We start from the raw sequence: 19,345 nt of genomic DNA, 5'->3' as shown, positions 1-19,345 counted from the left end.
TATAAACGTTATTTAATAATGACGACTAACGTTAGTGAGAGTTGATATAATATCATAATGAGTTTTTAAAAACGTTATTTAATAACGACGACTAACGTTAGTGACAGTTGATATAATATCATAATGAGTTTTAAAAAACGTTATTTAATAATAACGACTAACCTTAGTGACAGGTGATATAATATCGTAATAAGATTTTAAAAACTTTATTTAATAATGACGACTAACGTTAGTGACAGTTGATATAATATCATAATGAGTGTTTAAAAACGTTATTTAATAATAACGACTAACATTAGTGTCAGTTGATATAATATCATAATGAGTCTTTAGAAACGTTATTTATTAATAACGTCTAACGCTAGAGACACTTGATATAATATCATAATAAGATTTTAAAAACGTTATTTAATAATGACGACTAACGTTAATGACTGTTGATATAATATCATAATAAGTTTTAAGAAAGTTATTTAAAAACGACCACTGACGTTAGTGACAGTTGATATAATATCATAATGAGTTTTAAAAATATTATTTAATAATAACGACTAACATTAGTGACAGTTGATATAATATCATAATGAGTTTTAGAAACGTTATTTAATAATGACCACTTACGTTAGTGCCGGTTGATATAGTATCATAATACGATTTTAAAAAACGTTATTTAGTAATGACGACTAACGTTAGTGTCAGTTGATATAATATCATAATAAGATTTTAAAAACGCTATTAAATAATAACGACTAACTTTAGTCACAGTTGATATAATATCATAATGAATTTTTAAAAACGTTATTTAATAATGACAACTAACGTTAGTGACAGTTGATATAATATCGTAATAAGATTTTAAAAACGTTATTTAATAATGACGACTAACGTTAGTGACAGTTGATATAATATCATAATAAGATTTTAAAAACGTTATTAAATAATGACGACTAACTTTAGTCACAGTTGATATAATACCATAATGAATTTTTAAAAACGTTATTTAATAATGACGACTAAAGTTAGTGACACTTGATATAATATCATAATAAGAATTTAAAAACGTTATTTAAAATGACGACTAACGTTAGTGATAGTTGATATAATATCATAATGAGTTTTTAAAAACGTTATTTAATGATGATGACGAACGTAAATGATAGTTAATATAATATCATAATGAGTTTTTAAAAATATTATTTTATAATAACGACTAACATTAGTGACAGTTGATATAATATCATAATGATTTTTTAGAAACGTTATTTAATGATGACCACTGACGTCAGTGCCAGATGATATAGTATCATAATAAGATTTTAAAAAACGTTATTTAGTAATGACGACTAACGTTAGTGTCAGTTGATATAATATCATAATGAGTTTTTAAAACGTTATTTCATAATGACGACGAACGTTAGTGACAGTTGATATAATATCATAATAAGATTTTAAAAACGTTATTTAATAATGACGACTAACGTTACTGACAGTTGATATCATAATAAGATTTTAAAAACGTTATTTAATAATGACGACTAACGTTAGTGACAGTTGATATAATATCATAATGTGTTTCTAAAAATATTATTTAATAATAACGACTAACATTAGTGACAGTTGATATAATATCATAATAAGATATTATAAATGTTATTTAATAATGACAACTAACGTTAGTGAGAGTTGATATAATATCATAATGAGCTTTTAAAAACGTTATTTAATAACGACGACTAACGTTAGTGACAGTTGATATAATATCATAATGAGTTTTTAAAAACGTTATTTAATAATAACGACTAACCTTAGTGACAGGGGATATAATATCGTAATAAGATTTTAAAAACGTTATTTAATAATGGCGACTAACGTTAGTGACAGTTGATATAATATCATAATGAGTTTTTGAAAACGTTATTTAATAATAACGACTGACATTAGTGTCAGTTGATATAATATCATAATGAGTTTTTAGAAACCTTATTTATTAATGACGTCTAACGTCAGTGACAGTTGATATAATATCATAATAAGATTTTAAAAAAACGTTATTTAATAATGACGACTAACGTTAGTGTCAGTTGATATAATATCATAATGAGTTTTTAAAAACGTTATTTAATAATGACGACTAACGTTAGTGACAGTTGATATGATATCATAATAAGATATTATAAACGTTATTTAATAATGACGACTAACGTTAGTGAGAGTTGATATAATATCATAATGAGTTTTTAAAAACGTTATTTAATAACGACGACTAACGTTAGTGACACTTGATATAATATCATAATGAGTTTTAAAAAACGTTATTTAATAATAACGACTAACCTTAGTGACAGGTGATATAATATCGTAATAAGATTTTAAAAACTTTATTTAATAATGACGACTAACGTTAGTGACAGTTGATATAATATCATAATGAGTGTTTAAAAACGTTATTTAATAATAACGACTAACATTAGTGTCAGTTGATATAATATCATAATGGGTCTTTAGAAACGTTATTTATTAATAACGTCTAACGCTAGAGACACTTGATATAATATCATAATAAGATTTTAAAAACGTTATTTAATAATGACGACTAACGTTAATGACTGTTGATATAATATCATAATAAGTTTTAAGAAAGTTATTTAAAAACGACCACTGACGTTAGTGACAGTTGATATAATATCATAATGAGTTTTTAAAAACGTTATTTAATAATGACGACTAACGTTAGTGACAGTTGATATAATATCATAATAAGATTTTAAAAACGTTATTTAATAATGACGACTAACGTTACTGACAGTTGATATCATAATAAGATTTTAAAAACGTTATTTAATAATGACGACTAACGTTAGTGACAGTTGATATAATATCATAATGAGTATTTAAAAACGTTATTTAATAATGACGACTAACGTTAGTGACAGTTGATATAATATCATAATGTTTTTCTAAAAACGTTATTTAATAATGACGACTAACGTTATTGACAGTTGATATGATATCATAATAAGATATTATAAACGTTATTTAATAATAACGACTAACATTAGTGACAGTTGATATAATATCATAATAAGATATTATAAATGTTATTTAATAATGACAACTAACGTTAGTGAGAGTTGATATAATATCATAATGAGCTTTTAAAAACGTTATTTAATAATAACGACTAACCTTAGTGACAGGTGATATAATATCGTAATAAGATTTTAAAAACGTTATTTAATAATGGCGACTAACGTTAGTGACAGTTGATATAATATCATAATGAGTTTTTGAAAACGTTATTTAATAATAACGACTGACATTAGTGTCAGTTGATATAATATCATAATGAGTTTTTAGAAACCTTATTTATTAATGACGTCTAACGTCAGTGACAGTTGATATAATATCATAATAAGATTTTAAAAAAACGTTATTTAATAATGACGACTAACGTTAGTGTCAGTTGATATAATATCATAATGAGTTTTTAAAAACGTTATTTAATAATGACGACTAACGTTAGTGACAGTTGATATGATATCATAATAAGATATTATAAACGTTATTTAATAATGACGACTAACGTTAGTGAGAGTTGATATAATATCATAATGAGTTTTTAAAAACGTTATTTAATAACGACGACTAACGTTAGTGACAGTTGATATAATATCATAATGAGTTTTAAAAAACGTTATTTAATAATAACGACTAACCTTAGTGACAGGTGATATAATATCGTAATAAGATTTTAAAAACTTTATTTAATAATGACGACTAACGTTAGTGACAGTTGATATAATATCATAATGAGTGTTTAAAAACGTTATTTAATAATAACGACTAACATTAGTGTCAGTTGATATAATATCATAATGAGTCTTTAGAAACGTTATTTATTAATAACGTCTAACGCTAGAGACACTTGATATAATATCATAATAAGATTTTAAAAACGTTATTTAATAATGACGACTAACGTTAATGACTGTTGATATAATATCATAATAAGTTTTAAGAAAGTTATTTAAAAACGACCACTGACGTTAGTGACAGTTGATATAATATCATAATGAGTTTTTAAAAATATTATTTAATAATAACGACTAACATTAGTGACAGTTGATATAATATCATAATGAGTTTTTAGAAACGTTATTTAATAATGACCACTTACGTTAGTGCCGGTTGATATAGTATCATAATACGATTTTAAAAAACGTTATTTAGTAATGACGACTAACGTTAGTGTCAGTTGATATAATATCATAATAAGATTTTAAAAACGCTATTAAATAATAACGACTAACTTTAGTCACAGTTGATATAATATCATAATGAATTTTTAAAAACGTTATTTAATAATGACAACTAACGTTAGTGACAGTTGATATAATATCGTAATAAGATTTTAAAAACGTTATTTAATAATGACGACTAACGTTAGTGACAGTTGATATAATATCATAATAAGATTTTAAAAACGTTATTAAATAATGACGACTAACTTTAGTCACAGTTGATATAATACCATAATGAATTTTTAAAAACGTTATTTAATAATGACGACTAAAGTTAGTGACACTTGATATAATATCATAATAAGAATTTAAAAACGTTATTTAAAAATGACGACTAACGTTAGTGATAGTTGATATAATATCATAATGAGTTTTTAAAAACGTTATTTAATGATGATGACGAACGTAAATGATAGTTAATATAATATCATAATGAGTTTTTAAAAATATTATTTTATAATAACGACTAACATTAGTGACAGTTGATATAATATCATAATGATTTTTTAGAAACGTTATTTAATGATGACCACTGACGTCAGTGCCAGATGATATAGTATCATAATAAGATTTTAAAAAACGTTATTTAGTAATGACGACTAACGTTAGTGTCAGTTGATATAATATCATAATGAGTTTTTAAAAACGTTATTTCATAATGACGACGAACGTTAGTGACAGTTGATATAATATCATAATAAGATTTTAAAAACGTTATTTAATAATGACGACTAACGTTACTGACAGTTGATATCATAATAAGATTTTAAAACGTTATTTAATAATGACGACTAACGTTAGTGACAGTTGATATAATATCATAATGTGTTTCTAAAAAATATTATTTAATAATAACGACTAACATTAGTGACAGTTGATATAATATCATAATAAGATATTATAAATGTTATTTAATAATGACAACTAACGTTAGTGAGAGTTGATATAATATCATAATGAGCTTTTAAAACGTTATTTAATAACGACGACTAACGTTAGTGACAGTTGATATAATATCATAATGAGTTTTAAAAACGTTATTTAATAATAACGACTAACCTTAGTGACAGGGGATATAATATCGTAATAAGATTTTAAAACGTTATTTAATAATGGCGACTAACGTTAGTGACAGTTGATATAATATCATAATGAGTTTTGAAAACGTTATTTAATAATAACGACTGACATTAGTGTCAGTTGATATAATATCATAATGAGTTTTAGAAACCTTATTTATTAATGACGTCTAACGTCAGTGACAGTTGATATAATATCATAATAAGATTTTAAAAAACGTTATTTAATAATGACGACTAACGTTAGTGTCAGTTGATATAATATCATAATGAGTTTTAAAAACGTTATTTAATAATGACGACTAACGTTAGTGACAGTTGATATGATATCATAATAAGATATTATAAACGTTATTTAATAATGACGACTAACGTTAGTGAGAGTTGATATAATATCATAATGAGTTTTTAAAACGTTATTTAATAACGACGACTAACGTTAGTGACACTTGATATAATATCATAATGAGTTTTAAAAAACGTTATTTAATAATAACGACTAACCTTAGTGACAGGTGATATAATATCGTAATAAGATTTTAAAAACTTTATTTAATAATGACGACTAACGTTAGTGACAGTTGATATAATATCATAATGAGTGTTTAAAAACGTTATTTAATAATAACGACTAACATTAGTGTCAGTTGATATAATATCATAATGGGTCTTTAGAAACGTTATTTATTAATAACGTCTAACGCTAGAGACACTTGATATAATATCATAATAAGATTTTAAAAACGTTATTTAATAATGACGACTAACGTTAATGACTGTTGATATAATATCATAATAAGTTTTAAGAAAGTTATTTAAAAACGACCACTGACGTTAGTGACAGTTGATATAATATCATAATGAGTTTTTAAAAATATTATTTAATAATAACGACTAACATTAGTGACAGTTGATATAATATCATAATAAGATTTTAAAAAACGTTATTTAGTAATGACGACTAACGTTAGTGTCAGTTGATATAATATCATAATAAGATTTTAAAAACGTTATTAAATAATGACGACTAACTTTAGTCACAGTTGATATAATACCATAATGAATTTTTAAAAACGTTATTTAATAATGACGACTAAACTTAGTGACACTTGATATAATATCATAATAAGAATTTAAAAACGTTATTTAAAAATGACGACTAACGTTAGTGATAGTTGATATAATATCATAATGAGTTTTTAAAAACGTTATTTAATGATGATGACGAACGTAAATGATAGTTAATATAATATCATAATGAGTTTTTAAAAATATTGTTTTATAATAACGACTAACATTAGTGACAGTTGATATAATATCATAATGATTTTTTAGAAACGTTATTTAATGATGACCACTGACGTCAGTGCCAGATGATATAGTATCATAATAAGATTTTAAAAAACGTTATTTAGTAATGACGACTAACGTTAGTGTCAGTTGATATAATATCATAATGAGTTTTTAAAAACGTTATTTAATAATGACGACTAACGTTAGTGACAGTTGATATAATATCATAATAAGATTTTAAAAACGTTATTTAATAATGACGACTAACGTTACTGACAGTTGATATCATAATAAGATTTTAAAAACGTTATTTAATAATGACGACTAACGTTAGTGACAGTTGATATAATATCATAATGAGTATTTAAAAACGTTATTTAATAATGACGACTAACGTTAGTGACAGTTGATATAATATCATAATGTTTTTCTAAAAACGTTATTTAATAATGACGACTAACGTTATTGACAGTTGATATGATATCATAATAAGATATTATAAACGTTATTTAATAATGACGACTAACGTTAGTGAGAGTTGATATAATATCATAATGAGCTTTTAAAAACGTTATTTAATAACCACGATTAACGTTAGTGACACTTGATATAATATCATAATGTCTTTTAAAAAACGTTATTTAATAATAAGGACTAACCTTAGTGACAGGTGATATAATATCGTAATAAGATTTTAAAAACGTTATTTAATAATGGCGACTGACGTTAGTGACAGTTGATATAATATCATAATGAGTTTTTAAAAACGTTATTTAATAATAACGACTGACATTAGTGTCAGTTGATATAATATCATAATGAGTTTTTAGAAACGTTATTTATTAATGACGTCTAACGTTAGTGACAGTTGATATAATATCATAATAAGATTTTAAAAACGTTATTTAATAATGACGACTAACGTTAGTGATAGATGATATAATATCATAATGAGTTTTTAAAAACGTTATTTAATAATGACGACTAAAGTTAGTGACAGTTCATATAATATCATAATAAGATTTTAAAAACGTTATTAAATAATGACGATTAACTTTTGTCACAGTTGATATAATATCATAATGAATTTATAAAAACGTTATTTAATAATGACGACTGACATTAGTGACAGTTGATATAATATCATAATGAGTTTTTAGAAACGTTATTTAATAATGACCACTGACGTTAGTGCCAGTTGATATAGTATAATAATAAGATTTTAAAAAACGTTATTTAATAATGACGACTAACGTTAGTGTCAGTTGATATAATATCATAATGAGTTTTTAAAAACGTTATTTAATAATGACGACTAACGTTAGTGACAGTTAATATAATATCATAATAATTTTTTAAAAACGTTATTTAATGATGATGACTAACGTTGATGACAATTAATATAATATCATAATGAGTTTTTAAAAACGTGATTTAATAATTACGACTAACGTTAGTGACAGTTGATATAATATCATAATGTGTTTGTAAAAACGTTATTTAATAATGACGACTAACGTTAGTAACAGTTGATATTATATTATAATGAGTTTTTTAAAAACGTTATTTAATAATAACGACTAACGTTAGTGACAGTTGATATAATATCACAATGAGTTTTTAATAATGTTTCTCAGCGTGTTCAAAGTTGATCTGAATACCTATTTCATAATCCAAACAGTTACGACATACTACGAACAAATATATGTATATATTTAGTGAACTAAAGTAAATACAACTAATGCTTCATTTTTGCGTAATTAACATTTTAATCGTTCAAATATAAACAGAACAAAAATACCTGTTATGAAGTACATTACCAAAGACACATACAGTAGTTGTAAATGTTCCCTTCTTTGTTCTTTAAAGGTCCTTATTTTAATGATTGTTGTATCGTTAGATCAAAGGCCAAATGTATGTGTACAACAACAACAACGAAAACAAATGCATAATTACTTCCTTTTTAAGCATAATTAGAACATTTACACATACATGCAGGTTAATGTACTATTATTATAATATTGTTTCCTCGGTTTTTAGATAACCGATAAAAGTATACCGAAATAAAAATTTTAAGTTTAAAGGAACGGTCTTCAAATAGCAAGACTGGAACATGTATTGAGACAAAACTATGGAGGAGCTTGGAGAAAGATGTTTGTGTCACTTTTATAATTGAGAAGTGAACAGTTAGATGACTGTAGTTGTCGTAAGTAATAAGTATTTAAGTAGCAAAAATACTGAAATAAATTTGTCTGAGCTGTACTGTACTTAATAGAAGATGTCGGTGTTACATCATTGAAATAAGAACTAATTAGAGCAATTAGTTCTAACCACTAGTTCATGACCAGTGTTCGTTTTCTTGATAGTCAGAACGTGTATACTAAGCGTATCTATACTTTGTGTGATATACATTTAATTAAGATACAAGAGTGCAGTATTAATAGTTTATTTTGTTTTTTTATGTGAAATATGTAGAGTCGACATTGTTTGTTATTGTTACCAACTTCGTATCTGGACGGAAAATGTATTTAGGGTTAGACGTCAAAATTAAAAGTATTTGTTTTTATCAGTAACACCAGACGACAAACCAATGCTAATTGTGATCAGGGGTTTTAATTAATACTAGTGCATTATTCCATGTAAACGCTGTCAACTTTCTGAAGAAGTGAACAGAAGGTCGAACGAATAGTATTTGAATTCGTATCCATGCTCACTGTACAAATGCAGTAAAATATTAATATATGAGCCTTAGTCTTTATAATCTGTTGGTTTTATATGAAAGAAAATTTTCAGAGGCTTTGATTTTGAAACGAAAATTGAGATTTGTGGCTTGTTTTACCGAAATGTTTATTATACTTCATATTAAGCCATAACATAAGTCTGATTCCGAGTTTCTTTTATTTTTCTTCAAAGAATTAGAAACTTATTCCTTTGAGTCTACAGTGATTTAGAAGCAAAAGGGACAATTTCATTTTTTGACTAGGAAAACACAGTTTGAAATATCATGTTTATATGTTTTTTTTACAAATAAAGGCAGTGTTTCTCCAAAACAATTTGTTCCAAAACTGAAAATAAGTTTGAGTAATTACTTGTGTATTAGGGAATCAAAAGTATTTTGTTTCGTAGTCAAGAATAATAATACCATCAGAATTATATCTATTGTTCGATTTTTTCGTTTTCTTTTGTACCTTTTATCACAGATATTTATAGATGGAAACTACAGACACACAAATAAAGCTTTAAGGAGAAGTAATGTAAAAAATTATCATGACCACCAACAATAGATTAACCCGCCCACCAACCTTCCCACTGTTTCGTTTTATTTCTAAACTTTTTGCAGCTATCACAAAACACATTTCGCTTGAATCAAGAAAATTATTGTAAGGATAATTTTAAAATTTTGTGTACAGAGGAAGGAAGTGCAGGTGCAATTTGATATTTTATGAGGAGAAAGCAAGGAGAGGAAAAATGTATTTTTAATTTTACGATAAAGAAACACGGTGAGGAGATAATTTAAACACATTTTAAGGATTTGAACCATAAAAACATTTTAATTTCTGAAAAAAAAACATATTTTACGTTTTTAGTGGTCAGTTTTAAAAAAGTACTGGGATATAAAATTACTTGCATAGTTTTATATAAAAAGGTTTTAGTTTCTTAACTAAAAAACATGTCATCTTTTTACAGAACAATTTTAGAAAATACCGGGAAATAAAACTACTTGCATAGTTTTACTCAAATAGTTAAAGATATTTTCTTTCATGAATTTGCAGATCTCAGTTGAGAACTGATGCGTATCGCAGACTTTAAAACCCATATTTTATAAGTAATTTCTGAAGCATCCTTGGGAAAACATTACTACCAAGAACAATATGCTTATATTTTAAAGTTACAGAAAATCGTTCCGTCCACGCCCTCAGGGTGGGCGGAAAATATAATGTTCTAAACATATCTATTTGCCAGAGAGACCCCTTATTCCCCACACGTCACTCCATTGAGATGATTAGATCTAACGATCGTGCTTCTATCGTCAAATAATATTTGAATAGGTGTGGTTGTTAGGATCGCATACCAAAAAGAGATTTGTAGATTTGTAATGTGCTAAAATCAAATCTGCATGCAGATACAAAATTACTGGAATTTTGTTATTGTAAATATCGACGACTAACACTGTTGTTTTTTAAAGAACAGTATACCACATTGGAGAGGAGAATTAATATATATATATCCTGTTTTACCAACAAATCACAATTAATTTTTAAAATCTAAATACATTTGTTTAAACACTAATCATTGCTAAATTCAACACGAATAGTCTATTTTATATTCTAATGTGGATATGAGACCTCATTTCATATACTAATGTGGATATGAGACCTAATTTCATATACTAATAACTATCAGGCAACGTTCTTTCTTATTTATTTGTTTAAGCGCATGTCCACCACATTATCGAAACCCGATGTTTTAGCGTTATAAACCTTCAGACTTACCGCTGAGTCACTGGGGAGCCATGTTTAATAAATATCTATCTAAAGTAGTGTGAGCTTGTTTAGAAAAATGATTATCGTTTGTAAATTAATATTCAAAGCATACATTAAAAATTATTGTGAAAAACAAATTTTCTGATTCTAGAAAATGTGAATTTTACCTTTTTTTTCCTTTTTAATACATTATTACAGATTATTAAAAATATGGAAAATATTGTATAAATAAAAATGTTTCCAAAGCATCGCAGACAAAGTGCTATTAATCGATTAAAGAAACTGGAACGTATAAGATAATTAATTCCAAGAACTCCAGCTGTAGTCACTTACAGGAAACTTAGCTTCATGAGCCGTATTTTTATAACAAGAATTCTCGACACGTTTCTTTCTCTCTTGTCAGATTAGATGGCAGGTCTGTACGGTCTCATTCACCTTGGCGTCAAAGAAATATATTTGCATTTAACTCACATTGATTTCCATGTCAAAGACGTCTTGAAAGAGAAAATGCGCATTCCAGTAGTAACAACAACGGTAACAGTTAGGGTTTTGCATGCACCATTTTATTCGCAGCCAAAGTTCACGTAATGGTATTACATACTAATTCCGTTTTAAAAGATAAAGCCAACCTAACGAAGACACGTGGACTATTTAATTTCAACAAGGAGTTATCTTCATCTAACTTACACTCTTACTTCCTGAGAAATAATAGTTTTCTGATATAACCCATGGCTTGATTAAAGTACGTATCTTTAATATGTGTGTGTATATGTAATCATTTGTTTTCCTCAGTTTAACAGTTTGCTAAACGACCAGCTCACCTTCGATTCGGTACAATAAAAAAGTATTCAAACAGATTGCGAATTGATATTAGTATATTATTGTTTGTTGAAACTGTTTCTTTCATCCATTCTATAACATTATTTGTCAGGCTAATATTATATTAAGCACGTTCATTCACATTTACTCACAGGGGGAAGGGGGATAATACCGAACAAACAAGTTTTTCAGTTTTGCCAATTACTAACAACATCGCAGGGGCTGTCATAATGCGTTACGGATAAGTTTTGAAAAATAAAATCGATGTAACTGTATTCAGTAATATTTCGATCACTCAAAAGCCAATGTTTGTAATCATTTATATTTATTACAGCTGTGGAAGTATAACATACTGTAAAAAACATTTATGTTTGTAGTAGTTCAGATTTATTACAGATAACTACCCGTAACACAGACTTTAAGGAAGGCCTAGGCTTGTCATCAGCTTTATGGAAAACTGTCGAAACAGTACTACGATAGTACTCTTGAACAAACGAAACATATCCACGCTAAGATTCTCCACTTTTCTCTTTAACGTCCTTACAAAAAACAGTCATAATAGTAGATAATATATTTCAGTTACATTCATTTTGCTTTATAAAACAACCATTGATATTATATAAGAGTGAAACCTACCGCTATTCAACCATATAAATAATGACCGTTTCGAAATTATCTTTGTTAGTTTAATGTTTTACGAAACCCTTACGAATCAAACACCAATCTGACTGGTAGAAGTAGGACCATGACGTACTAATTAAATGTGCCTCCAAACGTTCATCAGATAAATTATTAATTTAACACATGTGTCTGGAGCAGGTTTGTAGACTCACAAGGCTAAATTTGGGGTTAGGTTTTTCATGGTGGCTAAAGTAGAGAGCCCAATGTGAGTTTGCTCTAGAACAAACAAACACATACCTGAAGCGTTCATTATAATTAAATATAGCGTGAAATGAAATCACTGTTACTGATATATATCCGAACCTTTTAGCAAAATATAAACTATTGACTCTTACACATATAAATTAATAATCTATAGAAATACAAAGAAACATAACATTTATTTATATAGTGTCCACACTGTGCTTCCTTTACCCTACTGTAATATTCTGAAAACATAACTTACAAATATCAATGTATGAAAGAGAAAAGTTTATTAGAAGTTACGTAGCAAAGCCTCCAAAGTGTAATAAAGTTCAAGAAACATTTTTCTGTCAATCAATGTATGTTTTCACAATCCCATGTCTCTCTGTTCAGGTTGATTAGAAAAAAATCTAAGTCATTACCAAATGAAAAAATAATAACGCCTTCTATTGTACGCCGTATATTAACGGAAAATAAACTTCAGTAGTAATTCAGTGCGTTCAATTATCTAACATTCATTTCTATTTAGTTACTATATCATAGGCTCGGACTGTGAATCCGAAGTTCCAAGGTCGTATCTTCTTTCTGCAAATAGGCGCTCCCCTCCTCTGCCTCCGAAGCTGTGGGTGCGCTGAAAATCTGATGGTTAAATCCCACTATTAGGTTAGATAAAAGTAGCCAAAGAGTTGATGGTAGATATCGTTGATTAGTTGCTTTCCTCCTTTCCTCCCTATAGTTAAAACTGCGGATGGCTAAAGCGTGTAGATAGTCTTTGTTTAATTCGAAGAAATATTCCAAACAAACAAACTGTCACAGAGATCAATCCGGTCTTTCTTTATCACGTATTTCAGTTCAGCGAAGGCATTAAGCTTGTTTCTATGCTTTATAATACCAGATGTTCTTTCACTAGCTGTGTACAGTCTACCTAGTATAATATCGCGAGTTAAATCGGACTTACTTTAATGTTAATTGATGAGAAGCGATTCAAAGACTACACGATTCACAAGCACTGCCAACTTAACAAACCAGTTTCTTATTAGCAAATACAATTGAAAATAGAAATGTGAAATTGAACATACTTTCAGTTTCTTTATCATCTCTTTCAAACATTTGATATATTTTTATTGTCATACGTCAGCCCAGAATAACTTCTGCGTTACCCAGTTTATCACTGTAAGTAAATACATGGAACACTTGTAACACGATATTTGCGTCTACTTGTAATATAGCGAAAACATTAGCTTTGTGTGCATTGGAATTTTTTTATCAGATACTAGTTTCCAAGTTATCTAGACTTTCACTGCCATACAACATTTTACTAAGGTTGCAAGAGGAGGGTTCTCTAACTGAAAATTTTCGCCCCTGATAAAAAACAAGCGGAAAATGCAACTTGAGAGTCTTGTCACAAAAGCTTAATTCATCAACATGGCAGCATGAATAATGTTAAAAGTCATTTAGCAGAGAAATACTTCACGTAAAGATTGATACAACAGAGGAATAACAACAAGCACGTGACATTCTTTGGTGTACAGTTCCTGTCAAGTTGAGAAATCTACGATGAAAGTAAATGAAAACTTTATCTCACAAAGGTATGACCGAGGAGTGGTGAGTGGCATGCAGGCACGCGCATTTCTGAAGTAAAGTTCAGGGTTTCTAATGGGCGGTGGTACTTGAGTGTTGAGGCCTGGTCAGCTGAGGCCTGTAATTAGAGAAGATCCTCAACTGCAGCGACTGTTAGAAGCCCAACGGTTACAGCTGATCAGCGTGTTGGGTGAAGCAGTGAGCGGACGATATTGAGACGGATGAATGGGCTAGGCCTGTTTAAACAGTGGGCTTGCCATCTCAGTAGGCCTAACGTGGTATGTGTAAGACACTTATATGGAGATTACAATTTCCTAAGCATAAACAGCGAGTATTTCTTATATAAGAAACATGGGTTTGAGTTAAGTAAACGACTAAATAAAGAAAAATGTGTTCAAACTCGTTAAAGATTTTTGTTTGTTCTACTTCTGTCTTGATTGTCCAAATGACTTTGTGTTAATCTGCTTGCTCCCACACAAAATAACAGCGCGTAATTACTATAAGGGTTTTAAATATTGAGTGTATCAGATGTATATATATGTTATTTTATAAACTCTTCTATACATAATCGTTACGAAAATATGTAATGTGTGATGGGTTAATTTTGTTTATGAATGATGTTTGTAACCAAGCGCATAATTTCGCTTCGTAGACTGAGCACTAGTCTTCACTTACAACAAATAACTTTTATGAGATGTACCTATGTTAAAGAGGAAAATATTTTGATTTGTATTAGTTTGCAGTTCACATAATAATAAAGCGATATTTAGTTACCACGTTTCGCTTTGTGTTCTTTACGATCGTAGTATAGGTACTACATACATCATACTTGAAACAGACATAATTATTGTTTCGAATGAATAAAACAACTGTGAATTCCATAGAATATTAACAAGTTGTTTTATTTACTAAACGTTTCGCTTTTACGTCCTTCCCATGAACATTTAATTTCTGTAGTGAACCTTGTTACTTAAATTAATACCGCTGTATTCTAATAATTAAACCACACAGAAGAGAATACCATGCAATGTTCATTCCTGTTGTTAGAGAGACTGTTTAGAATTCCTAAAAGAGCCGATGATTTCTGATATAAAAACAAATTAAGGAATAACTTCTTAGAGAAAATATGAACAAATGTAATGAATGATCCTTCCCTTCAATTTAACTAAATTTCGTACAGATAGTAACTTATTTACATTAACTAATTTTATTAATCGTTCCGGCTTAGGCTTCCTCTTTTACTATCGTTTCGTGAGCGGTTTAATTCTTAGAATACAATGACCTTAATTTGAGTGAGGTAATTCATTACAGAAACGTATGCTCCTAAGAAAGACGTAAAGCCAAATCGTTGAGCAAATAAAACATGTTATGGAGTTCATGGTCGTTTCATTTATATAAATTGGTATAATAATAAAATGATAAAAGATTATATCTTGGATGAAGTAAACATGAACAAGTGATTATATGTATCAATAATATATATGTATATGCTACCTGTATTATGAAAAGATAAGTTGTAAAAACAAAACCTTTTAAAAGTAACTCATGAGCTCTCATATTTAGTAGACTTGTAAAAACGTATCATACTAGGTGTACAACTTTAAACTGATGCTTCATTTGAACTTATTCTTTGTAAGATATTGACCTTAATTTTATATTTATTTATTTTGAAGCAGCTAACTTTGTTAAGACTGAAAATATCATACTAACAGCAAGACTGCATTGTTTAAAAACAATTACCTTTGTTAGAAGCTGGAACTACGTTAGCAATTCTAACAGTGTACTGTCGTAAGTAAAACTTAAGGCTGTACATTTATAATTAAACTTTTTTCTACCAACTGTTATCGAAGCATCATATTGAAGAGAAGCTGGCATTATATCCTAAAGTGCGTTGGGTTAAAAATAAACAGTTTAACCCATTGTTCTTCGAAGGACAGCCCAGTGTATCATCACAATATTCGTTAACTATCCACTTGTACTGTCCCCCCATTTCTAATAATCTGACAAGATAGTGCCGGTGTAACAGCTCTTATTATTTAAAGTAGTGGTCTACGGGTCTAAGACAAAGTCTTCACTCAGGGCTAACTGAAAAATACTAGAGATACAAAGGACGTGAGCGGTCAGGCATGCGGATGTTGTGGGTCAACGTATTCCTGGCCTTTAGAGCCACACTTGGCTTGGGCGAGGGCTGCTTAGATCGAGGAACGAGCCGCGTGCTTCATCTGATACTGCTCTCAACCCTCCCTGTCTGTCTGCCTTGGTTAGCTCCTTAATTAAGCCACGTACCCTCTGGTCACTCTGAAGGAGGTCCGTGGGCGAGGAATCTAGTTCAGAAAGACCAGTTATAGGGAGAGCGATGTAGGTGTGCTTCTCATGCATAAACACCTGCTTGACTGTGACATGACCGCCAGCGCCCCTGCAGAGCGATGTAAAATGATAGACGGAAGTAGTACAGAATCATCACAGTTAGTTTTCGACAGCTCATACGTGGATGAGCTCTTTTGACCCCTATTCATTTAGTTCATCCTACATGTTCCTTAACAGTAGCTTTGAGTCCATTGTCTATTAAGACTTATCACAGCAATATTAAGAAAAAGTTTGCTATAATAGGTCAAACCGTGTTTAACAGAGGTATTGTCAAGATAGTAGCTGTTTTTGTATAAGCTTCTGTTAAGACGCCGCTTCCAATTTATTGCTAGAGATAATATGCTTAGATATAATTTAGATACAAGAACTAGTCGTCAGTGAACTTTGACTTCGAAAACTTGCTATGCATTTAATGGTTGATGTCACTCAACAATCATAATTAACATTCTTAGTCTCTCTTTGGTAAATCGCACGTATCGAGTGGTGCCTAGCGTCGACACTGAATTATATAGTTCTGTAAATAGCTTTAGGAATTTCTGGGTGTTCTTATGTCTCCCGATGGTACAGCGGTAAGTCTACGGATTTACAACGCTAAAATCAGAGGTTCGATTCCCCTCTCTGGATACAGCAGATAGCCCGATGTATTATTTGCTATAAGAAAACACACAAACTTATTTGTGTTTTTTCATACACATTTTAACTTCGTAGCAAATTTTGCCAAACAAATAAATGTTAACAACAAATTACCCAGAAACTTGAAGCAATAAGTCAGATCTTTTTTTCTCCTGGTTATGGTTAGCCAAACGTGGTCGTCTTCTGTTACTTAGCTCGAAATTATTTTGAGATAGGCTTAGAAAACGTTATTTAAATTATCTTCTGAATTTTGTTCTAAAGATCCAAATGCACGTCTCTGGTAAATGAACAAGTACTGTAAGCATTTGAAATAACTGTCAAGCTTCCAATGTACCAAACTTAGCTTCATTATTCCCTTCGTTTAGTTTCACCGTAGTAACACTAATTAACAAAAGTTTTGTAATAATTTTGTTCAACATATTGAAGACTTTCGGGAACTTTTTGAAACAAAATTCTTGAACAAAAAAAGTTGAAAAATGAAACTTGAATACGTCTACAGTAATTATATATAAATAAATATTAATAACTAAGAAACTTTTTTTATCTTTTTACAAAAAAAAATATATACATTAAACTTAGTTTTCCTTATTTATTTTGGCATATACATCAGTTTCAGGTTAATCGATTTGCATTTTATTGAAGTTTTTGGAGATCTCTTTTTAAACCCTGAAGATTTTATAAGGGATACTACTTTTCCGTAATTAATAAGTAAAGCTGTCAAGACGTATTTAGTTTTATAGAAATAAGTCAGATCTATTTTTTGAAATTCATGCCACAAAAACTGGGATTAAATATATTTGTCTGTTCAGCGTGACACATACATTTCTTTTAAGTAAATCTATAACTGTATAAAGATTTGCTTAATTTAGTTTGTTTGTCTGTAACTAAGTACAAAACTACACAGTGGGCTCTTTGCAATCCGGGTTATAAATCCACATACATATCGGTGAGTCATTGGACAGCAGACTTAAATAAGTCATGGAAAATAGATTTATGTGAAATGTTCACACATACAGGTTATTAAAAGAGATGAAACAATTGGTGTAACTACGTACGTTTTTAACAAGTTGTAATTGATGAAAATGTTCAATTTTATTTTAAGAAAATGCTGAATTGAGTCAGTAGTATGATAAATATTTACTTAGAACATTTAATTCATCATTCACACTAACAACAACTTGTTGTTAGCATAAACACGCTTAATATTTATTCATTATATAGCTATAAATAAAAAACAAAAGAGACATTCTAGACAACAGTTTATTATAAAAGTATACCTGTTACCAGTTATACCAGATCATTTCCTTATCGACTTTCACTTGTACTTAAAAAGATTTAGATTGACATTTCACATTAACTGACTTTAGAAACCATTTTTAACTTCAATTTTTGATCAACATCTTTATTTTCCAAATGTAATTTTGTTTTGTTTCTCAGCTTTAGTTTTGTTCAACCTAATGGGATAGCCCGACCTTTTGAAACTCATCTATACAAAAGCGGAATTTCTCCACTTCTGGGAAGAACTTGGAACCATCAGACAACAACAGTAGAAAATTAGAAGGCCACCACAAGTTATCTCCTGTCCTTGAGAGAACCGTACAGTTTCCTTCAGTTTCGGCGATTTTTCATCTTCACAGACCCTTCTAAACTTAGTTCGAACTGCCAGTGCGCAGAGTGCTTCTCAGCTGGAAAACTATCTTCGAGGGGCAAATAAGAGACCACTTGAGTCAGAGAATAAATCTGATCCTTTAGATCTAACGATGGGAACAACAAAGCGCCCTCGTTTGGACACCACTGATACATTACCGCATCGTTCTCGACTGTATTCGCCTATTTCACAAAACATTAGTGATATTATTGGCTGTATAAAAACAGAAACAGAATCGTTTACAAGTAATCACAATGATCCTGTGTCAAAGGTCAG

General features: G+C 29.0%; 1 protein-coding gene across 1 annotated transcript in view; it reads left to right on the top strand.

Moving 5' to 3' along the window:
* Positions 1 to 19,015, top strand: part of LOC143223020 (uncharacterized) — a 50,422-nt gene extending 31,407 nt beyond the window's left edge. Inside the window, exon 5 of the mRNA XM_076450374.1 lies at positions 18,859 to 19,015. Within this exon, the coding sequence (XP_076306489.1) occupies positions 18,859 to 18,979 (121 nt within the window). The 3' untranslated portion in view covers positions 18,980 to 19,015. The remainder of the gene's footprint in view (positions 1 to 18,858) is intronic.
* The last annotated feature ends 330 nt before the right edge of the window (positions 19,016 to 19,345 follow it).

Source organism: Tachypleus tridentatus, chromosome 8 (genome assembly GCF_004210375.1).
Source record: "Tachypleus tridentatus isolate NWPU-2018 chromosome 8, ASM421037v1, whole genome shotgun sequence".
In the NCBI taxonomy this organism is placed as follows: domain Eukaryota; kingdom Metazoa; phylum Arthropoda; class Merostomata; order Xiphosura; family Limulidae; genus Tachypleus; species Tachypleus tridentatus.
The sequence above is the reverse complement of the archived record's forward strand: the minus strand, read 5'-3'. Positions and strand labels throughout refer to the sequence as shown.